The sequence below is a fragment of the Globicephala melas genome, chromosome 2 (genome assembly GCF_963455315.2).
Source record: "Globicephala melas chromosome 2, mGloMel1.2, whole genome shotgun sequence".
NCBI lineage: Eukaryota > Metazoa > Chordata > Mammalia > Artiodactyla > Delphinidae > Globicephala > Globicephala melas.
The window spans coordinates 135,770,738-135,788,343 of record NC_083315.2 but is presented as its reverse complement, the minus strand read 5'-3'; the positions used below and the strand labels follow the sequence as shown (position 1 = coordinate 135,788,343).

General features: G+C 39.6%; 1 protein-coding gene across 4 annotated transcripts in view; it reads right to left on the bottom strand.

Annotated features, from left to right (window-relative positions):
* The window catches only part of DAAM1 (dishevelled associated activator of morphogenesis 1), a 223,745-nt gene that overhangs the window by 58,383 nt on the left and 147,756 nt on the right, over positions 1 to 17,606 (bottom strand). For all 4 annotated transcript variants that reach the window (XM_060294862.1, XM_060294861.1, XM_070044972.1 and 1 more), the window contains exons 4-9: positions 10,728 to 10,799; positions 5,294 to 5,388; positions 2,978 to 3,311; positions 1,903 to 2,013; positions 1,678 to 1,781; positions 215 to 281 (exon numbers count right to left, since the gene is read on the bottom strand). In XM_060294862.1, the coding sequence (XP_060150845.1) occupies positions 215 to 281; positions 1,678 to 1,781; positions 1,903 to 2,013; positions 2,978 to 3,311; positions 5,294 to 5,388; positions 10,728 to 10,799 (783 nt within the window). The remainder of the gene's footprint in view (positions 1 to 214; positions 282 to 1,677; positions 1,782 to 1,902; positions 2,014 to 2,977; positions 3,312 to 5,293; positions 5,389 to 10,727; positions 10,800 to 17,606) is intronic.

Sequence of the window (17,606 nt, the reverse complement as noted above, 5' to 3'; positions counted from 1 at the left end):
TGAAAAAGAAATCTAAGTCAAACATCCAAGTTCTTCAATTCCTGCAAGGTAAGGTAAGCAATTACAAGGCAAATAGAAGCGAATCCTGCCACTTAGATAGCAAAACAGAAATCTGACTTTGCTCTTAGGTTACATGTCATCTCTATGACACACATTACAACAGGGACATTTGTGAGCTGCTGAGTCAAATTAGAATAATTGTAAGCACATGTACCAGTTCAAATCTTTTGGCAAATTCTAGTTCATCTTCATTTCGGAGCATTTCAAAAAAATCTAAATGCCTGAAAGACAATTAAAGAAAAGCTATTAAAAGTTGAACATCCTACAAACACAGGCACATAGGAATCAGGACATAAATACTAAGGCCTTTCCTAAAATTTCAGAGATATCTCTAAAAGAAGTACGACAACAAAATTTGAATGCCTTCTCTTAACTATGTTCTAAGGAAAGAAGACATCATCTGACTGAAATGAGATCACTACAAGAGACAAATCTGAAAGCCTAGGATGCGCAGCACATAGAAGACAATTCATGAAAGTTTATCAAATCCAAACACAACCAAATCCAGATTCTACTCATGGAATCTCTTTATGGAAAAACAAGCCCATATAACTAACTTGACTGACCACTGAATTAAAGATTACAAAAGAAATGTTCATGCCTTTCACTTATTCATTCAAATACTTATTGAGCCCCTATTATGGACTGGGGAATGATAAGTTCTGTGAAGACAAATCCAACAGCATAAAGGGGGTAGAGAATGATGGGAGGTGAGGTGAGGTGAAGAATATGAACACAGTGGCTGGAAAAGGTCTCTGCATGGGAAAAAGGGAAAAAGCGATTTGGACATCTGTGGGAAGATCTTTTAATGCTGAGGAAATAGCAGGTGCAAAGGCCCTGAGGCAAGTGTATTTTGACATGTTCATAGACTATCAAGGAAAAAAGCATGGTGGAGTGTGTGAATGAGGGAGAAGTGTGGTAGAAGGAAAGATCTGAAAGGTGGTAGGATATGTTAGAAATCGTAAAATGACTGCAGACAAGAGCAAATGAACAGGAAAGTGGAAATTAACATTCACAGAATGTCTATCAAAGGTGCCATGTGATTCCACATGTTTTATAGTCAGCTTTCATAACAGCTCTGCAGAATAGTGTTATCATCATCATCACTATTTCTTTACATATAAAAACAGTAAGGGGGCTTCCCTGGTGGCGCAGTGGTTGAGAGTCCGCCTGCCGATGCAGGGGGCACGGGTTCGTGCCCTGGTCTGGGAAGATCCCACATGCCGCGGAGCGGCTAGGCCTGTGAGCCATGGCTGCTGAGCCTGCACGTCCGGAGCCTGTGCTCCGCAACAGGAGAGGCCACAACAGTGAGAGGCCCACATACCGCAAAAAAAAAAAAAACCCAAAAAACCCAGTGAGGTTCAGAAAAATTGAGTAACTTGACCAGAACACACAGCAGGTAAGCGGCAGGACTGGGATACGGATTCAAGCCTAATGCCAAAACCTACACTAAGTTCTCTACACAAGTGCTGCTTCTTTCATCGAGAAAATCTTACTATAAAAACATCATTACCTGGTCTAACATTTTGGTACAAGTTCCTTAGGTCACAAGTAGTTCACAGACTGGCACTATACACAAGGAAAACACATGAACTATCTCATAATAGTGTGACTTACCTATCTAATGTTGAATTTTCATGTTCCCTTAATTTATCTATTACAGGTTGAATTCCCAACATCAGAAATTCATAGCGAAGATGAAGTCTAAAGTCCAAACTTTCCTGAAAGTAAAAGGGTGATGGAATACATTTTTAAGCTCTTTAGACTACACAGTTGGTAATCTTTTTTAAAAAATTATTCTTTAATAATATATGTTTTAAATTGTGGTACAGAGGCTCTTACCACTCCTGCGCCTTGGCTTAGCACTGCATTGATGAAGGACATGATGGCAGTCTTGAGACTCACTTCATCTCGATACCGCCCCGTGCTTTTATCCAAGTCATTAATTAATGTCTACCAAGGATACAGATGTCAAAACAAAGGACCGAATAGTTACTAACCGTACACTCATTTTATTAATTTTTTAATACTCTGAAGTTAATTTTTAAAAGCTTGTGTTTAGTCAGCATTACATTGATCCACAGAAAGCTACCTTTTTTTCCTTAAGATTAGTCCTAAAAACTCTACTTTCAAAATTCTTACATCATATATGTTTACATATACATGTATACAAAGTACAAAAGACTGTGCTTCGTTAACTCTGCTTACTTTTTATATTTGAGTATAAACCATGTGGTGATGTAATCTCACTGTTTATATCGATACTACATCAAGACTGGCAACACATAAAATTTTCAGGGAACACCCATTTAGTGGATCAAAAAGTGTTTTATATAATGTGTAGGAAGCAGGGCTACATTTTTAAGTTCAGTACAGTAGTCTCCCCTTATTCAGAGGGGATATGTTCCAACATCCCCAGTGGATGCCGGAAACCATGGATAGTACTGAACCCTATATATATTCCTATATAGACTATGTTTTTCCTACATTAATGGCTGGGTGTTGTATACAGTGTGGGTATCTAGAGAAAGGGATGATTCACATCCTGGGAAGGACTGAGCAGGATGGCACAAGATTTCATCATGTTACTCAGAACAGCTGCACAATTTAAAGCTTATTTCTGGAATTTATTTCTGGAATTTTCCATTTAATATTTTTTAACCACAGTTGACCTCAGGTAATTAGCACTGTGGAAAGCAAAACTGCAGTTAAGAGGGGGACTACTGTAAATCCACAACCTCAGATTGATCAACTACAGAAAGAACATTCTACTCTCTACCTAAGAAGAAGGAAATGCTTGAAGTCCCATCGTGAATGCTCACCACAGGGGAAAATCTCAAGTTAACATTCCCCCTTCGGGGCCAGGAAAGGCACTGGTCTTAAGGCAGGAATGAAGAAGTGGCGAGGAAGCACCTACCTGAAAGCGGGTTCTCTCGCTGGCGTACTTCTGGTAGTGCAGCATGGCCTGCAGAACCTTCTTGTGGCCCCCGGGAACCAGGCACACAGCGCCCAAGATTTCCAGCACAGCCACCTTCGTCTTAATGTTCTCTGTGCTCAGACTCTGAGCAATTACATTAATACTCTCAGAATGAGCCAGGACGTGAGCCCGACCTTGAGAGTTGTTCATTAGCGCCTTTATACATCCAATGAGAGAGGTATGTATTCGAGACTCTGAGGTCTCGTAGTCCATGGTCTTTAGAAAGTTGAGAATACATGACAGGCCGTCCAAGTCAATGAATCGGGTTACAAACCTGTCACGAGGAGAAGGTTAAAATGTATCAGACTTAAGTCTTTTTGGAATATTTTAATAGCCCTTAACAGAAAGGTTTAGGGGGCTGGTGGGCAGGAGAAAGTAAGAAGATGTAGCTCCTAAAGTACCCAAAGGCTTACATGAAGTCTTCTTAATTGGAGGCCTCCTCCTTGGCCCAGACCCAATGGTCAGGTCTAACCAGAAGTGTGAAAAAAATCTCCAATTGAGTTAAAAAGAACTTAACCGATATGAATAACCAATGAACAGATCTTATAACCACAGAAAACCAGGAACAAGAAGACATTCAGAATATTCACCTTAGGTTAAAGTCATCTGCTGATCCTGTGTTATGATAGCATCCAGTCCTCATGCATGTTTAAGTGTTGACCACTGACCCAGGCACGCCCCATACCAATGAAAAGTCAAAGACCATCCTTAAACTCCAGGATATTTACTTGCCAAACAAATGATAATCTATCTCCTTAGTTTTATAGCAAAAACCTTCTTTTGTATGGCATGCTATATGGAATCCCAATATATAAAACAAATAAAAGCAATACTTTATTACTGTACATTAATTTTTTGATATTTATAGCACTTATTTAACTGTAAAGTCAATCAATGAGAATAATTCACAATACACATCTGTAGGTTAAGCCTCTGAAAAGTTCAAAAGTAACATAACCTGTTGATGTGACTACTCCAGAAACTTCCAAACTTATTTAGCCTTGGATAACCATTAACATCTGAGAATGCAGAACGCAGAACACACATAGAGAGGGAAACACTGATCTTGTTAGGATAGATTAGAAAACTTTTGATATACTACTGTATATGATTTTTGAGGAATCAGTACATTTTTTCCTAGCATTTTATAGTCAAATATAGGGAATTTTATTTCTCAGCTATTTCATCCAACCACATCACCCAGACCTAGCCAAGCTTCATTCATAGCACTAGTGCTGATGAAATGCACCTGTAAGCACCCCCATATCCCACCAAACCTTAGAGGATTAATGGAAAATGAACGTGTGGGAGGCACACAGTAGAAGCTGATTGCTCATCCATTTCTTTTACAACCGTTTTATTGAGATATAACGCACATGCCATAAAATTCATACTTTCAAATGTGTAATTCAGTGATTTTTAATATATTCACAGAGTTGTGCAACCATGGTCACTATCTGATTTTAGAACACTTTAATTTTCCCCAAAAGACCATTTTCCTCTCTCCCTAACCCCAGGTAACCACTTATCTTTCTGTCTCTATGGGTTGGCCTTTCCTGGATATTTCATATAAATGGAATCATACAATACGTGGTCCCTTGTGTCTGGCTTCTTTCGCTTTGCATAAATATTTTCAAGGCTCATCCATGTTGTAGCATGTATCAGTACTCCATTCCGTTTTAGGGTTGAAAAATATTCTGTTTTATGGATATGTTACATTTTATTTATAAATTGATCAGTTGATAGAATTTAGGTGTTTCCAATTTCTGGCTATTATAAATAATGCTAATATTCGCACACAAGGTTTTAGGGACATGTTTTCATTTCCCTTGGGCTATATATCGAGAAGTAGAATTGTTGGCTCATATGGCAACACTATGTTTAATATTCTGCGGAAATGTCCAACTATTTTCCAAAATGGTTGCACCATTTTACATTCCCCGAAGCAATGAATGAGGGTTACAATCTCTCCACATCTGCACCAACACTTATTAGTTTCTGCCTTTTTGTATTTTAGCCACCTTCATGGATGTCTGCATATCTTTTAACCGAAGAAAAACAATTTATTGAATGTTCAATGATTAAAGTATTTCATCCACGGTTCAATTACATGTTTTTAATTTAAGACTTCCTCAAGAGTTTGGCTATTGCAGAAAAATAAAGAAGAAAGGAAGGGAAAAAACAAGGGGAGAAGAAAGTAGAAAAGCAGAAAAAGAAAAGAGACAAGTAGTACACGCTACCCAGTATAAAAATTACCTCATTGGTTTCGTCCTTAGTGCTGTCTTCAAACTCTCTATAGTTTTACTTCTCTCTTCTTCCTCTTCTTTCTCTAAAGCCAGCAGAGATTTTCTCTATGCAAAGAAAACTAAAGTTACTTCTTCAATTTTTGTTTTAATTATAGTACAAGTAAGACAAGCCCACAGATTACATGCTATCACTTTTAATACAAATAATCAATAATAATATGACCAAGATTTACTACAAGCCAAAATGTAGACCAAAAGCGCCAAGAATTCCACAAATTCATTCTCTGTACTACAAGTTACTTCTTTTGAATTTAAATAAAGTTTTAAGAAAATGTTGAGAAATCTTAGTAGAGATTAAGTTGTTCAAACACTTGTGTAACTATTCTATAACTATACTCTGATGAAGATATTACTATTTATTTGATAGAAAAGGGAAGATTAGACCTATAGTTAAATATAACAATCTGACAATTAAAGTTAACATTATCACACTATCAAAGAGAGGCAGGCAGCAATCTTTCCATGCTCTCTCTTCCATTTCTCAGTCACAAAGTGTAATCTTAAAAAAAAAAGTGTAATTTTTTACATTTTTTGTTACATCCAATTATTTTTTAAGAGGAACGATTAAATTGGACCTGATACAAAGATAGACAATTCCTTTGGAGTAAATGCTTAAGTTTTAGAAATGATTGAGGTTCATAGACTTGTTAAAAAGTCTTTTCCATTCCTTTTATGCCATGATCACCTAAATGTACTAAAAGTATCGCCAAGTCTTATGGCCCCAGGTGCTTCTACCCCACGGAACCACAGGTCCCTTGCCTTCCTCCTACTCTTAACATGTGCTTGTCCAGTCTCAGTCTTTTTACTTGTTACCCATTCTGACAAAATGCATGGTTGGGAGACAGATTGGGGTACAGAAAAAAACATCTGGCTCTTATCCACGCGTCTCAATGGTCCAGTCTCTCCCTTTCTTTCAGGTCCACACATCATCATGGGGTGACTTTACTTAATTTTTTTCAAGTTAACAGTACAAGCATTAAGTAACTAAATGCTAACAAAAACCTAAATTTGACTTCACACTTAGGATGGTGAAGCCCAAAGCAAACATATATCAGTATCATTTATGGCAAGTGGAATAAAAATCAGTAAAGTCTTGTTTTGTAAACTTGAATTGTTTCTGCTAAAGCTGCCCTCTGGCTGGTGATGCGCCCGGACAGCTGTCACCAGAGGACGGTAGGGGAAGAGGCTGCATGCAGAAATAGCCAATGAATTTCTTCACAGCTCCGTGAGACCCATATCCTGGAAAATTGAGCACAAATCCAGCCAAGTACATTTAATCTCCTGTGGCACAGCTGAACTTGTTCAGACTCTTGAGCAATCACTTTGAATCTGCAGCCCAGAATCAAGACTTTTATGAACATCACTTCTTGTTCCTAAGCTTAGTCACCCAAACCTCCCAAATTAAAACTACACACGTTTCTTATTGTGGTTCATTAATACTAAATAAAGATGCATATATTTATCCTTTTAACAATCTTGGAGAGGGTGTAACCTCCAAATAAAGGCAGACTACATAAAGATTCTTCCTAGCAGAGTTAGGAGATTTATGAAAAGTCAAGAAAGTTAAATTGGAATTTCCTTCCCCAATATAAGGACTATTACTTTCCTCTCAAAACAGAAGACAGTATACTCTTCTCTGTGTGTAGTACAATGAGAATTGAATCTAAGATTGTTTATTGTATTGAGAAAGTCGAGGTTACGGAGATGAACCTGACATTCTAATGTGACTTTTCGAAATAGAATAATTTATGTGGAGTCTCAAGTTTTCAAGCTTCACATTTATGGAGAAGTCTAAATTTGCAGCTTTTCGACAGAAAAGGGGATCTGCCTACATTTCTGAAGACGGCTGCTAGGCCAGACATCCAGTATGCACCTTGCCATACACTGGACTGGCTTGTGGCGGCCTCCTTGGGTGCTCTATGCACTTACTAAATCCCTGTTCACATGAGGAGTGGGCAAAGGACGAAGTGCATCCTAGCAGAGGATCTTCCAGTCAAAGCTGCTAAGGTTTACACTGGAACATGCAGGGCCGAGAGAGATGAGCAAACCAGGCACAGAAATCATTCCTGGTATGGAGTCTGGAACTAAGTAAGCTCCTGTTTGAAATATCTCATTGGTGTGAAATCAATAAGCCAACCCGCTAAGCACACTGAACTTCACCTCACATCCTTGCTCCCTGAGACTGCACGCAGAAGCCACACACCAAGAAAGCCCAGGTCCCTCTGGAACACGCACTCTTTTATTATATTGTTTTTCACTCGTTAAAAGCCAGCAGATCACTCAGGGGTCCTTTAAAGAACAAAGCATTCTTGTTATGAAGCTTCCGCAAAGTAACTGAACTTGTTCCACAAAGGGCTTCACAGACCAGTAAGCGCTGCGGTTCTCAACCTGGACTGCTTATCAGACTCTCCAGATGCTTGTCCCACCTCAGAAAAGCTGGGGGTGGAGGCGGGGGGTGGGGGTGGGGGTGGGTGGGGGTGGGGTGGGATTACCAGGCCTCTTTCACGTGCCTAAGGATTTAAAAAACTGAGTTAGTGAGAGGCAAACTGGAAAGGAGTCTCTGAGTTTAGACTGATAGGTTTAAATTCCAGCTCTACCACTTCCAAATGAGATGACCTTGGGCAAGGTAACCTTTCTCTGAGTCTCAGACTCCTTATCTATAAATAGCACTTAGAGGATAGGGTGCTTGTAAGGATTTAAAACAGCATGTAAAGTGCCTGTTACATGAGGCACACTCAACAGCAGTAGCCGCTACTGATGCTGAAGACAGTGGATGATGAAAATGTGGATAACCCCCCCTTCGACAATTCCCAAAGCAGACAGCCAAAGAGCTTAGCTGCCAGGCCAGGAAAGGATCTGGAGGAGTCATGTGCCTTTCCAGTCCCCAGGGATAATGTCTTAGGATTTCTGCTGTGTGCTGCCAGGAATTCTCCAGAGAGATTGGCTAGAACTATGGGAGGATGTGGTGGCCACAGAGAGGGTGAAAAAACCAGAAAACTCAGCGTAGAGTTTCTGGTCTCATCAGGCCTCCTTGCTCCTTTACAGATGCAAGAGTGGTGAGGCCTCATTATTTCATCACCTGTTGTAATGGCTTCTACCCTTAACCCTGGAACGATGCTGGCTCTGTCCTTCAAGCATTAGAAAGCTTTGTGAGGTGTTTAACCCATAAAGAAGAGCAAAGTGACAATTTAAGAGCCTGGAAATGATACTCTTAGAGAGGGCTTTCGATTAGGAAGCAAATATAATTAAAATGTAGATGACTCATGAATGTAGCAAAAGGTTGTCCAAGGAGCTAGATGAAGGAGAAGGGAGGCTCTTGAAGAAGTGTCACATACCAGCACATCACACACCCTCTAGGGCAGGAAACGAGTCAGGCTGAATCCAGAAAAGGCATGGAGTAAGTCACTAAAGGACAAATTAACCTAACTGTCCCAAAATTTGAAGAAAGGAAAAATCCATGTTATTTAGTACTTCTCCATTGATAGAAGTGAATTCATTAACAAAGGAGCAACTTCCCTTGTTAGACATCAAATAAGGCTGACTTAATTAGAAAGAGAGACAGCCTGCCTGACCGCTTGTTTTTACCCTAACAGCCAAGAACAAGAATTCAGAAAATAGGGACTTCCCCGGTGGCGCAGAGGTTAAGAATCCGCCTGCCAATGCAGGGGACATGGGTTTGATCCCTGGTCTGGGAAGATCCCACGTGCCGCGGAGTAACTAAGCCTGTGCACCACAACTATTGAGCCTGCGCTCTAGAGCCCGCGAGCCACAACTACTGAAGCCCGCACTCCACAACTGCTGAAGCCCGCATGCCTAGAGCCCACGCTCTGCAACAAGAGAAGCCACTGCAATGAGAAGCCCACGCACCACAACGAAGAGTAGCCCCTGCTCACCACAACTAGAGAAAGCCGGCGCACAGCAATGAAGACCCAACACAGCCAAAAATAAATAATTTTTTTTAAAAAATTCAGAAAATAACCTTTATGTGCAGGAATTGTAAATGACTCTATATTATAATTGCTTCGGCGGATGTAGAAAAATCCCTGATGGTTATCACAAGACTCATGTTCTGATAACATATTCATACAAATGCTGAGATCACTCTTTTCTCATCTTTGCTGTTGTGTAGAATGCCTGTTATAAGGACTTGGTGGTTATTTTCTGTTCTTTTCTGCTGTGCTTTTAGAGAAACCCTTGGGGCAAAAGCTTATGCAGTTTCTTCTATAATTTATACAGCCCTGTTTACCATGGTGCTTATTATTCATCATGTGACAGCAGAAGAAGCATCTTCAAAGAAAAAGCTAGAAAAGAGGAAGTTACTAAAAGTCAAGGCCTCTGAAAATTTAGCAAAAGTGTGAATGATTCACATATAGTAGTCAGTTTTTAACTGTTGCAGCAGCAGCAAAATATTAGACAATCTAGAATGTTTGTTCTAAGTGATAAGAAATGAATTCTCCACAAGGGCTCTGTGGATGGCAGGAAAAGGAGAGGTAGAGAAAGTATTATGGAAGCTATCATCTGCTTGAATATAATAAACTCAAAGCTGAGCCTAACAGATTAACTCTTAAAATCGTGTGTCCACGGAGGCAAAGACTGCTCTCCTGTGAGCAGCCTCCAAGCTTTATCAATGTGAACAAGATTTAGCCTATTAAGGCTCGAATGTTGATGACGTGTTTTCTGCTGTGTATTTTTGCTGGATCGACAGACGCCCCCAAGCAGCTCAAAACTCTGACATCACAGAGACATCTATGTGATCAGAATGCATTATTTTAGACACTGAGAATGCATTTTCATCAATTACTGAACCAAAAATCCACATACTGAAGATTTCCCAAGGATATCTCAGCATTATCATTATTATGCCTTTCCATTAAACCACGTATTCCATGAAATTTTTTCTTATTTGTACGAGTAAAAGAGTACCTTCGTACCCTGTAAGATCAAGAACCCAGGAACTAAGTCCTCCGTTTAAAAAAAAAAAAGAAGGATGAGAACAGTGAAGGGATAGTTTCATTGTACTTTTCTTAAATAGTATTAACTTTTAGAATGGTGCTGCCCTATCAAAGTTCCAAATGATTGGTAGGAACAATTGCAAGTTAAAGTTGAACAGAGGCCAGATTTATGATTACATTTCCTCTAATAACATTAAACTCACTTATATTTTAGTATGTGCTGATTTTATTTAAAACATACTGGAAAAAATCATTTTGCCAAATACCACTCCTGCCTCCCCTTTCTCCCCAACACTGAGCGTTTGGAATAGAGTTTGGAAAGATAATGACATTTGGTGGTTCTTACTCAAGTGAATACTTATTGTGCAACTGTGCGCTTTGTACTAAACTTGCATTTTAAACTGTGAGTTGAAGAACAGAAAGGATACCTACAGCAGCCATGGAATTGAGCTGATCAATGTAGAATTCAGGCCAACTTGTTGCTCCCTTGTTTTCTTCCTGGTCCTAAAGAGAAAGAAAAAAAAAAAGTGATATACCACCAGATGTATATACACAACAGCCACAAGCACATCTGACTTCCAGAGCCTCTAGACAATGGCCCACACAAACCATTAGAAGACACTGAGATACAAGATATTTGTCTTTTAATGTTAGCTTTAAATCATCAGACTGTCCCCTTGATCAGGATGGTCTTCCTGATCCAATTTCCACAGAGAGTGCTGAAGTCAGAATTAGGTGTGACAAAGGGGACATTTTCTGAACCAGAGTTCAAGGGGAGTTGACATGGGAACTTAGCCACACATGGTATGATGCTGTTTTCCTTCAGGGGCGCAATAACATTGGGAAGGGCTCTGTGTTTGTTGCAAGGACAAAGGATCTCTAGGTACTGTGTCGCACTGAGGACGGTATTGCTGCACTACACGTCTGGATGAAGTCCACAAAAGAGGAAAAGCTGCCTTTAACCATGACCACAGGGGGATTCCCTGGCGGCGCAGTGGTTAAGAATCCGCCCACCAATGCAGGGGACACGGGTTCGAGCCCTGGTCCGGGAAGATCCCACATGCCGCAGAGCAACTAAGCCCGTGTGCCACAACTACTGAGCCTGCACTCTAGAGCCCGCGAGCCACAACTACTGAGCCAGCGTGCTATTACTACTGAAGCCCGCGCGCCTAGAGCCTGTGCTCCGCAACAAGAGAAGCCACCGCAATGAGAAGCCTGTGCACCACAACGAAGAGTTGCCCCCGCTCGCCACAACTAGAGAAAGCCCGTGCACACCAACAAAGACCCAATGCAGCCAAAAATAAATAAATAAATAAATTTAAAAATGACCACTGGACTTGGCCAATTGTCAACTGGACTTTTTTCCATTAGTTTGTTCAGACTCCAGCAGACAGTAAAAATTTTGAAGAAAGGTCTCATTTGATGTGACCAAAAGTAGATGATACTGCTTCAGATGAGGAGGTAACATAAAGCCCGACATTGGATGGAAGGTAACAGAAAGAACACACATTAGTCCCAAGTCCAGCCCTCATGCCATGACAGTTTGTGAGTTTGAGAAAATGTAACATACCTGAACTGAAGAGAACTGAAACCCAAGGAATTCAGGGACCCATTCCTAAACCGCTCCAGTCAATCCTGCATCTTACAAATCAGGGTGACTTGAAGCCAGCACCAGAGCCCCCAGAGCTTCTGTGGATGGGCGCTCTGTGCCAGCCTGAGCTCACACCTCCCCCTCAAATCAGGTGGCTGTGGCCTCTGCTCCATTGGAGCATTGAGTCCACTTGAAGATGGCATTGTGGTGGGAGATTTCCATGCATGTTTGCAAACCTGTGTGGCTCCAAGTCATTTGTGTGACCAAACAAACTTGAAGGGGAAAATTTCAGCTCTTCTCTAGCTTCACATTCAGAGAACACCTTAGTATAATCGGCATCTCCTGTCCCCTTGGAGAAGAGCTGGGCCAGGTACACAGAGCTGCTACCGGACAATGAAGTAGTTACTACCTATTTACTGTGTCAGGATCCCCATCCTTGGGATACCGGCTTCAAGGTAGGGCTATTAATTTCAGTCCTACACTCTACCTAAAAGAAGAGAAACAAACTTTCTCTAAACAAATCTTTCTAGGCAGGTCTACTCTAGTGAGATAAAAGAAACAATTTCAAAACTAGTCTTTAAGTAGCCAGGAAAAGGGGGCAAAGTAACTGTTGCTTACAGTGCCTTGAAAGCTGGCAGTAACTGATATCTGAACTCAGGGAGTTGCATGAATTTCATCTGGAGACTGAACATCCCAGATGATGGGGACAAAGGCTAGAGCAGCAGCTTTGAAGTTGGACTGGATTACACTTCCATGGCTTTAAAAAGCTTAGGAAATCTGATGAGTTTTTAGAACAGCCCCTGATTATTATTTAACATGTTAATAAAATAGCTACAATGGTAGCGTAAATGCTGAACACTTCTCTCCTATTAAAATGGAGTATTAAAGTTTGCAAAACCCCATTGTTACCAATGTTTTCAGCAAGCCAAAACCCACAGTGATATTCAATGGTATTTGAACCTATAAAATGAAATAGAAGGTGCCAGATCTTTCTAGTCCCTCAATCTAGGGCAAATTTCCAAAATTACAACAAAATCACATCCCATGTCTGGGGTCCCATGAGAGCCTGCTGTAAGCTATTAAGTCCTGGTTACTGAAAAGAGATCATTTTAGAAGCTTAAGATTAGTATACAGAGAGAAATCTCTACACTCTGAAAATGCTTTTAAAATAATGTAAACAGATTAAGAGTAGATCTAGATACTGCAGTCAAAATAAGGGGAAGAAAGCTTCATTTTTATTTTACATGCCCCCAGTGCTGAGAAAATCAAATGAGCTAACATACGTGAAAGCTTCTCGTAAAAATACTAAGTGTTATCGCTACATCCCTGAGGGCGGGAGGTACTCCTCAGAGTTCTTCATTTTAGCAGTGCATTTCCCTGGTCCTTCTATACAGATGTGTGCTACAGTAGCCAAGAGAAGCTCATCCCTGTGAACCAAATCTCCCCCTCCTTTGTGTGGCTTCTGGAGTCTGCAGTGATACACAGACACAGGCCAGAAGGATCTGAACGCAATTGTTCTCCGAGGTCCCCGAAAGAGCACTGGACACAGAGACTTGCCAAGGGGGAGACTTTCTCCTAAAAAGTCCATGAAAGAGATCACTGATGGAAGGGTAACATGTATAATATTCCTGGAAGGGTGGGTCCTCTGTATTACTAACCTCAAACACGTATTATTCTTTGAGTCATCTGTCTTGGTTCTATTTACTTGTTCTAGAGAAACAAGTGGAAAAATACACAAGCTTGTATAAACTGTACTACTGTAGTTGTAATAGAAGCAACTGTAATATCCAGCACATACAGAGCTTACCATGCATCAAACGCTGTTCTACTCACTGCGCTCTTCATTTAATTTACCCTGTGAGGTAGATGCTGTCATTATACTCATTTTACCGAAGAGGAAACAGAAGTAAAGGGAGGACAGATGTGTTGCTAAAGGTCATCCTGCTGGAAATTCAGAGGCAGTGGGAAAGAATCATGGCAACCTCTTTCCTAAGATTAGACCTCAGGTTAACCACAAGCAATACACATTGAGTGCAAAGCTGGCTTTTCACTCTTCACCACTTCACTATAAGAGACTCAAACATGGTTAGCGGCCAAAAATGAGTTCACCTCTCCCTAAACCCTTAGTGCTACTTTTGCTACATTCAACATTTCTGAATATTATTCTAAGGCCTGATGTCTTACCCGGGCTACCTCTGAACCCTCTCTCTAGACTTTCTGTGGGAACTCTTCTGCCCCTCTATCAACACCTCATCTATCGTTGTAATGTGTGCATGCAGACAGCACTTAAGAAGCTTTTCCCTAACTTGTTCTCCCGTTCTGTTATACAGGTCATGTTATCGGCTGTCTTCATGGGGATTTCTCAAGAGCCCCTGAAGATGAGCCCATAGCACTGACCAGCTGTGGACACTGAAATTGTAAACAAAACCCTCACTAAACCGTACCCCTCTAACCCTACTTTTGGCTACCTATTTCAGTGATTCCATTAGAACTTTTCTCTGATAAGCAAGAATACTGCCTTCATTCTGTTCTTTTAAAAAGTTGCTTTTCCCCTCTCTTTTAAAACAGATTGTAGGTAACCCTTAAAGACACCTAGAGAAGGTTGTCCTATGGGAATACAAGTTCTAGCAATCACATTAAATGCTCTTTTCGTTCTACCTACAGAATGGATAATTCATATTAATATCTAGTTTTGTTTCTTCTTGAAATGTAATAAGCATTTAAGATATATGCCTATCTTTAGAGGATCTATTAAATTAATTAGAATTGAATTGATATAAACATTTTATGTTATTAAATTCTCCACTGATAACTGGTTTTTGAGAATATGTGCAAACATCACTTATATTCAGAGAGATGGTATGATGGAAAAATGACCAGATAGGCCATGCAAAGATGAGGTTCCAGAACTTACTTGTTGGTTTATTCAATCAGCATCTCTTGCTAAGCTTGAATATCTTTGGGCCTTGTTTTTCTTCTGTTCAAAACAAGAGGTGAGACTAGACCATTTCTAAAGTCCCTACAAGCTCTAAGAGTCTACAAGCCTCTAATAGTGAGATGCCATGGAAAACACAGTTTGTTACTATATTTAGTTTGAGGGCCCAATTTTTAAAATCAGTAATTAAAAAAAAAATTATGTTGTTCAGTGACTAAGTTACAAAACCCTTAACTTTCAACAGCTAATTCCTTGACAAGGTAATTAGAGGGGGAAAAAAACTCCTCAACGTTAATTATTTTATTATTTGTCTAATCCAACTCATCCTGTTTTCTTAGGAGCTTGATAGTCGCCAATAAGAGAGTATTCATGGACAAAATTTCCTGCTGGATGGGCACTGTGACACTGCCTTTGCTTTCAACCTGCACTGACTACAGCTTTAACCTCTTTTCTTGGTTTTCCACTTTGCTCCTACAATCTCAAACTCTGAAAAAACAACAAAACAAAAAAACTCTTTGCTAGTAAAGGGAACTTGTACAGTGCAAGGGACCTTCAAGGACATTGATTTTTTTTTTTTTTGTCTTTTTAAATCAGGCTCTAATCAACCAACTCATTTAGAAGGTAAAGAAATACATAGTCTATTTCTAACCTCACTTCATTTCCGACTGACACATTATTCACTCCATATCTCTGGTCAGTGGCTGCTAAAAAAAAAATCCAAGAGATCCTCCCCCATTCTCTTTAAATGTTCGACAGTACATTTGTTTTTCTCAGCATCAGTCTGCCCATAAGAATAAATTTTGCATTATTCATTTGTCTGCACTCTTTCTGAAGTAAGCATTCACAGCTATATCCCAGACTTCTGTCTCTCGCTTCACTATCCTCTCTCTTTCAATCCAAGCTGACTGTATTCCACTTCTTCTACCACCATCAACAGACAGGCATTTGAATCCACAGCCACTCGCTACCTTAAGTGACTTCTAGGCAGGCAAGGTAAGTAACCTCTGCATGTGACTCAGTTTTAGTTTCCTTTTCTGTAAAAGGGGTGCCTACCTCATAGGGTCATTGTGAGGATTTAATAAGTTAATACAAGTAAATAAAGATCTGGGAACAGTACACACAGAAGTGCTCAATAAATGTTAGCTAGGATGATAATGATACTCTTTAAGGATCTCCAGCTATGGCTATTCTAAGTCCTTGTTACTAGGACTGAAAAAATTGGAGCAGTTTGGAGGTAAATTTTGTCAGTAATTGTTCACATTTAAAACACACACAGCCCTTGTCAGTCTACTTTCAGGAATTTAGCCCATGATTACACTTGCACAGTTACATATTACAAAGATTTGTTTCACTGCAGTGCTGTCTGAATTAGCATATAATAAAGTTAACAAGTATATGGAAAGGGGAATGGCTGGATAAACTACTTTGTAGCAGTAGCAAAGAATGAAGTAGAGTTGTGTAATGATATTAAAAATGACCAAGTATATTATGAAGGGAAAAATGCTTTAAAATATTATTTTCCATCTATAGAAAAAATATGTACACTACAGACAAACACTTCTGGAAATAGATATAATAAAATTTAACAATGGCTACCCCCTGGGTAGCAGTAGGAAAAGTCTTTTACTTATAAACTTCTGTATGATTCAAACTGTCATTTTACTAAGAACATGCACTATTTTCACAATTAAAATAGAAGTAAGTTTGAAAGCATTACGTGTTCTGTTAGGACAAGAGCTCTGCTTTTTCTAATGTTCTGTGTGACATGAGCAACATCAGGTCGAGACTCTGCAACATTTGCGGTGTTTCTGTTCTCTATCCCTGGGGCACCCCTCTGCTCCCTACAGCAAATTATTTTAAAACATTTCTCTAATTATCTCCTCTTACTGGATTTTCTATTTCTAAAACAGACTATTAACCCTAATATCAGCTGTTTATGCAGACAAAGAAATTGAATGATCTGGGCTAAGATGTATGTACCCAAAGCAGGCTAACACTTTCTAAAATTTCCACACTTACATATTTGTGTTGCAAACAATTTCTTGGTAGCAGCTGAAGTCTTTCAGTGACATAAGTGGGTCTCAAAGTGCAGTTTAAACATGAAGTCTTAATGTAAAGAATACTTCTTTTGAAATTACCACAGGGAAAATTTCCAATAGGATCAAGTAATAGTATGTACGACCTGGTACAGTTTTTCTTTAGTTTAAGATGCTCTTAGAAGGCCCAAAATAGGCTGTGCAAAGGTCAATCAATTGTAAAGGACACGTTCTGTGGTTGTTCACTAGACCACAAATCACAGGCAGAAGCAACATGCACTTGGCCAGCAAAGGCCATAAATATCCATTCAGTTACAAACCCATGAGGTTCTTAGATAATACTTGTTAGGAAATAAAGACACGCCATTTAACCGTCTAGATTGGCTAAAAATCTTCTATAGCGATATATAATAGTACCATTAACTCAAAAACAGTAGAGACAAACTAAGGTTTAACTAAATGAATTGCAACAGCAGAAAGGTACTATTTCAGTATGATACAAAGTAAACTTCATTCTGATAATGTTCGTTACAGGACAAAGGCAACTAAACACTAATAAAAACCTGTTCCCTTTTTAAAGAAGATTCTCTTAGAAAACATGTTAACTATGATCATATAGGCTCAAGAAATGCTATACCTTGTTAATGATCAAAATAGTCACCTGTTGCATGAAACTGTCATTCATATTCTGGATTTCATGGGTTCAGCCCCATATACTAATGAACACAACAGATGTTAAATAAATTCAC